At 43.0% G+C, this 8753-nt stretch overlaps 1 protein-coding gene across 1 annotated transcript in view; it reads right to left on the bottom strand.

The window, feature by feature from the left end:
• LOC107089074 (SH3 and multiple ankyrin repeat domains protein 3-like) overlaps positions 1–8753 on the bottom strand; it is a 76937-nt gene that overhangs the window by 29601 nt on the left and 38583 nt on the right. Inside the window, 9 exon segments of the mRNA XM_015381614.1 lie at positions 447–524; positions 602–718; positions 822–859; positions 949–1078; positions 1158–1309; positions 1698–1806; positions 1899–1970; positions 3963–4166; positions 4306–4477. Of these exon segments, the coding sequence (XP_015237100.1) occupies positions 447–524; positions 602–718; positions 822–859; positions 949–1078; positions 1158–1309; positions 1698–1806; positions 1899–1970; positions 3963–4166; positions 4306–4473 (1068 nt within the window). The 5' untranslated portion in view covers positions 4474–4477.

The following is an 8753-nucleotide window of genomic DNA, read 5'->3' on the forward strand; positions in this document are numbered from 1 at the left end:
GGATCGACACGTATGACCGGATTGACACGTATGAACACACTGATGATGATTGTTTAAACTCTTCTGAGGATTTCTTTACTTGTGGTTTGTGTTTTAAGAGGAGTTTCTAGTTTAGAAAAGCCTGTTGGACTGTTTCTCTTTTTATTTTTATATGAAGCTAAACTGTGTTTCCTCATTTAGGATGATTCTCTCTGATCGGATCATTACTGTAGAACCAGATGAATGTAGACGAGTCAGTTCTGTTCTCCCAGGGAGGAGAACAGTTAATGAACTCAGGACGTAGAGTTTGGGGGTTTTATACCAACCATCATCTTACTCAAAATGCAAATAAATTTGGAAAATATAATAAAAAAGATTTCTTTGCATGAATCTTGTTTATTATTTCTGCACATCAGTTTAATTTAAGATCTGAACCTCTATTCTTCCCGGTTTTTGTCTTTTCGTACCTGAAAGGCCGTCTGGTTGTTGTAGTTCTTTATGTCCTTGTTGGCGCCTCTGAACAGCAGAACCCGGGCGCAGCTGTCCTGCAGAACCGACACCAGCCATGTGAAAGCAGTCAGCGTGTCGCTCATGTGACCGGCTCGTCCGTGTGTTTGGTTACCTGGTTGTACAGAGCACACAGGTGCAGCGCAGTGTTTCCTGAGGCGTTCTGGGAACTCATGTTGGCGCCGTAGAACAGGAGGTGCTCCAAGTGCTGCACGTTGCCATAACGACATGCCTGAACATGCACACAAACACCAAAACACACCCACACAGACAATCAGAACCGAGCAGAACCCGTCATCAGTGGAGCGCTGAGTGAGTGTGTGTTTGTTTGTCACCTGGTGGATTTCCTGCCACCCGTTCTCATCAGTGATCCCTGTAACCATGGAAACGAGAACTCTTAGTGATAAAGTGTTTTTTTCCCCCACAGACATCGATCAGAAAGCATCATCCTCTCAAACATACCGATGGTGGCGTGGTCCTGAAGTAGCAGCTCGCAGCAGTAGGGGGCGCCGCCCACCATGGCAGAGTGGTAGAGCGGAGTCAGACCTCTGCTGTCCTTGTAGTCCGGAGATGCTCCGAGGTCCAGTAGAGTCTGAGCACCAGAACACGGGTCAGAGAGCGAACGGCGTTAAACTGAGGGGTCTGGGGGAGAGACAGGAAGCTTTCCTCACCGTGAGCGCGGCGCTGTTCCTGCAGAGGACGGCCCGGTGGAGAGCCGTGATGCCGTCCCTGGTCCTGAAGTCCAGGTGAGCTCCTCCGCTGCGAAGGACCTTAATGAGCTCACAGCTGTCCTCCAGCTGGACAGCCAGAGTCAGGGGACACTCTGAGGACACAGAGAGGTTCATCAGTCTGAGGAGGAGATCAGCTCTCCATCATCAGACCAATCTTTAGGATTTTTATTCTTCTCACAAAACAAACTGGCTCATTAAATCCGTTGGCATTTAAACCCAGTTCTTTTCTAAATATCTTCAAATCGAGCCAACATTGGTCCATTTCTGGATTTCAGGAGGATTTGATTGCCTGAAGGAGTCGGATCAGAATTTAGAGGCTCACCAGAAAATAATTTTGAGATGTTCAGGAAGAAAAATGTGTTTTCTGCTCAGGCAGCCTGGTTTCATCAGAGTAAATAAAGGATCTGTTCAGAGTCGGGAATGGATCAGAACCTACTGAACCCGTGAGACGGTCGATTCACTAAGCCCGGTTCTGCTCACCTCCGCTGTCCGAGTCGTGGAAGTTGGGGTCCAGACCTTTCTCCAACCATTTGGCCACCTTTTCTGCATTCTTCTGGTGAACATGTTCCATAAATCGCTTCAGATTTGCCTGAAAAACCACCACAAATATTCAGCCTGAATCATTGTGTTAAATTTACAAACTTAGAGAAGAAATGTTGTCCTGAAGTGGATCTTCATCACCTTTGTGTGCAGCTTTGCCAGCTGCTTATCATCCACGTAACTCTGAGTATAAACTCTCCTCTTATAACGAAACTGAAAAACAGACAACATTGGTTTGATCAAAATTCAGTGAGCGACGGGGATCCTCGTTAAGCAGCGAAACAGGCGACGTGTTAACGAGGTCTTCAGACAAAGAACTGAAACTGAGACAAACACAGAGGAGCTGCTGAGGAAGTCAGACGTCTTCCTCATTACTGGAGGAAACTGATGCTCAGATGGATTAAACCGTCAGATTACAGAGGAGGAAACATCTAAATGTTTAAACTGATGCTCTGACTGAGTCATCGTCCGCAGAAGAGAAAATTTCCCTGAATGTTTTAAACGATGATGAAAACTTAAGGAGCAGCTCTGAGCTCCTTAAAGCCTTCGTCCTTCAGAACAATGACCTCTGCCAGAGGAGAGCAAAGCAGAGATTTCCGACTGTTACATTTTCTCCCATTAAACCAACCTCCATTACTCTTATAGATTCAGCTGCTCTACAAAGATGACAGAAATATCTTCCAATATTGATGAAAAACACATTTTAAAAAAGTGATTTTAGGAAAGGCTTATAAAAAAATTATGTTTATATTTAATCTAGAATTCAGAAGGCGTATGCAAATGTTTAAACTGTACTTTTAAGATTTGCCATTTCAGATATGTATTTTTCATTTTGTTTATAAACAGTTTTTTCATATTAAATGTTTGATCTTTTATTTTTTGCAGATCTAATTTTTTTCACTGTATTGTACTTTAAAAGAAATTATTATTTTTATTGGTATCATTTTCATTTTTTTACTGTTATATTAAAAAAAATCTGTTATATATATATATCTTTTGTATATATTTTTTCAAAATATAATATTCAGGGAGGCTGAACTTTTTGAATTGCATCCTCTTACAGATTACACCCTTTATAATTTTGGGTGGTCTGTGTTTGGACCATTAAAAAATGCTTTTTTCAACTACTTGAAAAAATGTGCAAAAATGATTTTGTCAGATATTAGATCAAAATGGCAACATTTTTATATACTCTTACTTTTTATATGTTCTTAAACCCCCAACCACTAGGTGGCAGTGCACCTCTCAAGTGCCAATTATTCAATTGTTCTGCACCACCTGCAGCAGAATGACTATGAGGTTTTCCAGAGCTCTATTATTGATCATATTTGTTGAAGGATAAATGGTTTAGATCAGGGGTGTCCAACTGGTTCCAGAAAGGGCCGTGTGGCTGCAGGTTTTCTTTCCAACCAAGCAATAGCACACCACACTTCATTCATCTCATCAAGTCATCATGTTCAGATTGGACTCACTTGATTAGATGACTGGAGTCTGGTGTGCTATTGCTTGGTTGGAAAGAAGACCTGCAGCCACACGGCCCTTTCTGGAACCAGTTGGACACCCCTGGTTTAGATCAAAGCAGATGAGTGAGAATGGCCTAGTTAAAGTCCAGAGAGGTGGAGCTGCTGTGCATAGAGGGCTCAGTGTGTAGATTTTCTGCAGAGGGCGTGTCGTGACTCAGGTGTGGCTGAATTCTACAGACATTCATTTATGCTCTAGTTGTCAAATAATTTCACTTTTATTCCTTAAAATGTCATAAATTCTCAAAGACATTTGTGACGGTTCGTTAATGGGAGAAAATGTGATGAATTCAGGGTAAAAAATTTGCTACAGAACCGACATCTTAGTGTAGCTGTAAAGCACGGCGGCGGAGGGTTAATGATGTGGGATCATCCTAAAGTTAAAGTCCTAAATCATTTTATTGAATGCTTGGAATATTTAGAAAAACACTTTTCTGGAGAAAATAAAACATCTTTTACCTCTTTTTTTTTTATTGCTGCTTTTATCAGTAAAATTAATGATGTTTTCAACAGAATTATAGAAATATTGGTTCTGGTCACAAAATTGTTAATTTGGATCCATTTAAATGAGAAAAAAAGTCTGATAAATGTTCAGTAAGTTGATAAAATCTCAGTTTCTTTCAGGCCTATTTTGTTCTACTACAGGTTCCGTTAGTCTGTGATGAAAAGTTCTGGTGGCGTTTACCTCCAGATACGGGATGGGAGTGATGGGGGGAAGAGGATACTCCTTCAGCAGGCGCTCCTCGTCCAGAAACTTTCCGGCTCGGCCGTTGAACGCCGGCTGGAAGAGACCATAGTTCAAAACATCCGACAGAGACTGAGTCAACGTCACCAGAACCCTCTGCTTACTGGTCCAAACTGGTAACTCTGGGTCCAACCGCAAACACTTCTGAGAGAGCCGGAGCCAGAGAGACAGACAGAAGGACGGACAGAGAAAGAGACAAGACGCGGACAGACACATAGACAGGTTTGTGCCGTGTTTCATGATCCATGTTTCCTTCCTCGCTGCCTTCCTGTGAGCGCGTTACCGTCTGCTGCAGGTCCGGGATCCCGATTCGGACCACAATGCTGTTTCCAGGGGGCGTGTCCTCCCCGTCGTCGTCCCTGGCGACAGCAGAGCCTGTTGGGTTGCCGTTAGTAACCGCCTGTTGCCGCGGGCGATCATGTTTGGTGTCAGCGGTCGGACTCAGAGGCATGTGGCTGGAGGACAGAGAGGCAACGTTAAGGACGAAGCTCTGGTTCCGTTTGGGCCTGGAAATGTTTTCATTCCTCCTGGAAAACTGAAAAAGCTGCAGCTTCTGGGATAACTCACTCTGTATAGAAATGTTTTATTTATTTCATAGATAACATTAAAAATGCCTGCAGGGAAACTGCTCTGTTTTTTTCCCCTCCATAAATTAATGATTAGTCACTGAATAAACGGTTTTATTTATCCTGCTGTCTGCGAGGAGAGACAGACAGGCGTCTGAAATCCTCCCACTGATGAATCTCTCAGCAGATATTTGACACCTCAGCTGGTCCGCTCCAGAAGGACAACCTTTGCGAGGGATTCTGTCCCAACCTCCAGACATTTCATCACATCCTGTTTTCCCCCATCAGCTCAACGCCTGCAGAGACAAGCCGTGTCACTTCGATTTACCAAGAAACTTTTTCACATGAATCCGACTGCAGGTGATGTTTAAGGCCCTGGGCTGCCAGCCATTAGCTCCATGACCCACGTACATGCAGGGGCATGAAGCTGATGATGGGTGGAGAACTCCTTCAGTGACAGACTGCTGCACCTTATGTGCACAAAGCAGCATTATCACAGATCCTTCCTACCAACAGATGTTTTGCTGCTTTTCCCAACAATTATACATGTAGGTTTCGTAACTCACTCTAATGCTGCTAAAGTACATTTCCACTCCGGCAATAAAATAAAGGAACATTCTTTTCTACTCTATTAAGCTGAAAATTATATTTAACCTTTATTTTCCAGGGGGGAAAAAAAGGCAAGGTCTCATTTTCAAGGGTCAACAGCCGCATCTCAGAAACACAAATGAAAGAAACCAATAAAAGGGAATGAATTATATAAAGAATCATTTTGACTTAATAATCACAATAAGACTCCAAACAACAATAGAGTCAAACAACTTTAGAGAAGAAACTTAAATGGCTAAATGAGGTTTGAAAGGGTCAAGAGATAAAGAGGCATCCATCAGCCGTTAGACCATCTTAACTAGTAGCTCAGCCGATACATATGGGGTTAAATGACTGCCAAAAAAAACATATAGCAGTTGTGTGAAGATGTATATGTAAACTGATGAACTGCTTGACATTCGAAGGCGGAAACAAGACAAGAAACGGAGAAGATGATCGATTTTTAACATGAGGATGTTGGATAAGAAACAAAGCAATAAATGTTTCCAGTAAATGACTAAATGTACGATGATTACATGATGATCATGTAACCAGGAGGCTGGATAGACGTCCTGTGGCTTCAGACAAAGAGGATCAGAGCGCCTTTGGAACCATTTTTAAAGACGATGAACATTATCCAGAGTTAAAAGAACTGCACAGTTCAGACAGGAACTGGTTTTAGTTTTTAAATGTAATTTAATTTGAGTCAACAAAAGCTGTGTTCTCGTTTCACCTCAATCATATATCGAAAATTAGCGTCTCCTCTTATGGCAGCGTCTATGTCAGATGAAGCGAAGGTATGTTGTTTAAATATTAGTGAAAAAACTGTGCTGTAGTTCACTGTCTGAGCTGGGAGTACTCATAGAAGTGGCTGCGTTTTTTCCAGCTTTCTGCCACCATCACACAGCTTGGCCAGGTTTAGCGCCCCTATAGGCCACTAGCAGCACTGCATCGGCTCTTAATGAACTGGTCTGCCACAGTGTTCTGGTTCTGATAGCCGATCATTTTGGACCAGCAGACCGAGAAGCCATGGAGTAAATTCAAAGCAGCATCCCTCCTCTAGATGAAATCCTACATCAGAGAACCAGAAATACGTCTGATCGGTTTGGTAGGCTAACAGATTTTAGTTAAGTTAGCTCAGACTTGCACAGGTGAGTTTCTGAGAAGAGCAGTCTGCACCAAGAGCTGAATATTTATGGAGTGAATTTAGTTTCATTGTTGTTTCATACAAGAAAACATCAAATGGTAATGTGAAAAAAGAAAAAGTAAATCCAAAAGTGAATCTTTCAAAAACGTCAATTGTTTTGCAGAATAACTTTGCTGGGTGTCATAGATTGTATTTTTCCTTCTGTTTTTTTTTTAACAGAAGAAAAAATCAGAGAAAGAAAATCCGTTTTTCTCAAAACAGTCAAAAGTTTCATTTCAAAGTTGCATTTTTTTCAAATTTTCAATTAAAAAAAAATTGTGCTTTGTAGCAGCAATATTGGAACAAGACTCATATTTATTAACCTGAAAAAAGTCTTGTAATATATTTCAAATTAAGCCCATACTAGGGGTCAAAGGTTACTCAGTGCTACTTTTAGAGATTTACAAGTGTTTTAGAAATGCAGCATGAAGACAGCCAAAGTAGCACGACAGCTTCCAATGCTGTTTTTATTTCACTGAGAAGTAGAAGATGGAACGAGAGGAACCCAGCAGCATCACTGGAGGAGCTGCACCAGGGGTTCCTCCTCTATAACACAACGCCGTTAAATGAAAGTCCTGCAGAGGAACCAGCATTGGAGCCTCTGAACAGCCAAGATGTCCAAACAGTATTAAAATCCAGAACTTTTCCCTTCATCTCAGCCTCTCAAATATTCTCACAGAACTGCATCACCTCTGATTTAGGAGCAACTCGGCCAATAATAACTTGCTTACTGCCAACATATGAACTGTTCAGTAATTTGCTCATAAAACCTCCATTGCAGCAGAACCGGGTCGGCCCCGGAGCTTCCTCCCTGCAGGCTGCAGGAATCCGATACAACAACGAAACATTACCACGTCTTTTAATTATCGTTTTTATTAATCTGCTCGGTTGATAATTACTAGCTGAACAGCGGCGCTGCAGATGGAGTCAGAAGTTTGTGTCTGGCTCCATCACAGCTGAGGATGAAAGCGAGGCAGACGGAGAGAAAAGACCGAGTTGTGAGTTGTCATAGAAACTGGATTAGCAGGGAATCCTGTGCTAACCTCTCTGTGTCACAATGTGTGTGTGCGTGTTTAAAAAAAAGAAAAAAAACTGATCTACATGCTCTGTTGCCACGGCAACGCGGTTGAACAATTTTTCAGTACCTGCTGACTCCCTCTGACAGCCTCTCACATACAGCCAACCAGATGTGAGAGTGAAGAGGAGGAGAGTCATCGTCAGCAGGTTCTGGTTCCCAGTATCAGATGGACCTGAGGTGGACTGGGAGGAGGCCCAGATGTGAAGATGTTCCCAGCAGGAACCACTCCTGGTTAAAGGGCCACGCATTGAGGCACATGTTATAGGGGTGGTTGACAGAAGGGGGCAGTATTGCTCTGTTGTGGTACTGATTGAGACAAAATACAAAACGTACAAAACACCAGATGTCTGGTGTTTGTTGCTAACCGATCTGTACTGGAAGCTCGATCCGCCTCATGCTCCCACAAACCGATCCGGATCACTGCTGATTACATAAATGTGCTCAGAGTACAGTTCTCTATCCTTAGTTACATAAAGACATCAAAGAACACTGACTTTGCTGAGAGAATCAATGCTTCCCATCATTTCTGTTATATCGCATGTCTGACATCATCACCGAACATGCTCAGAACCCAGGAAAAACAAAGCCACCATTTTCACCCGTGTTTTATGTCCTTTAGATTATCCTGTATATACTTTACAAGTGTAGCGAAATACAAAAATAAAACCCCAAAATAACAGCAGTCATGGTACGGATCGTACCACCAGTTTGGAGATATTCATTAGTTTTTCTTCTACTAATCAAATATGCTGCCCTTCCCTCACATCTTCTGCTTGGTCTTAAACTCTGCCTGGGTACAATTCCCTGGTCTGATTCAGAAAGATGTCTGATCTATAGGGCGGTAAACAGGCCCGTTTCATAAAGATGAGAACTCAAAAGAGTGCATCTGAAAATTGTATACATGTGGAAAATAATCCGTCCAACCATTCTCTTCTGATTATCCGGGGTCGGGTCGCGGGGGTAGCAGCTTTAGTAGGGAGGCCCAGACGCGCTCCCAGGCCAGCAGAGAAACATAGTCCCTCCAGCGTGTCCTGGGTCTTCCCCTGGGCCTCCTCCCGGTGGGACATAGCTGGAACACGTCTCAAGGGAGATGTCCAGGAAGCATCCTAACCACATGCCCAAGCCACCTCAACTGGCTCATCTCGATGTGGAGGAGCAGCAGCTCTACTTCGGGTCCTCCCCGCATGAATCCCAGGAGTCCTCCCCAGATCCGGGATCTCATTCTTTCGGTCATGACCCAAAGCTCATGACCATAGATGTGGTTGGGAACTTAGATCGACGGCTTAAATCGAAAGCTTTGCTCACAACAGAGC

This window comes from Cyprinodon variegatus, unplaced genomic scaffold (genome assembly GCF_000732505.1).
Source record: "Cyprinodon variegatus isolate N-32 unplaced genomic scaffold, C_variegatus-1.0 Scaffold237, whole genome shotgun sequence".
In the NCBI taxonomy this organism is placed as follows: Eukaryota; Metazoa; Chordata; class Actinopteri; order Cyprinodontiformes; family Cyprinodontidae; genus Cyprinodon; species Cyprinodon variegatus.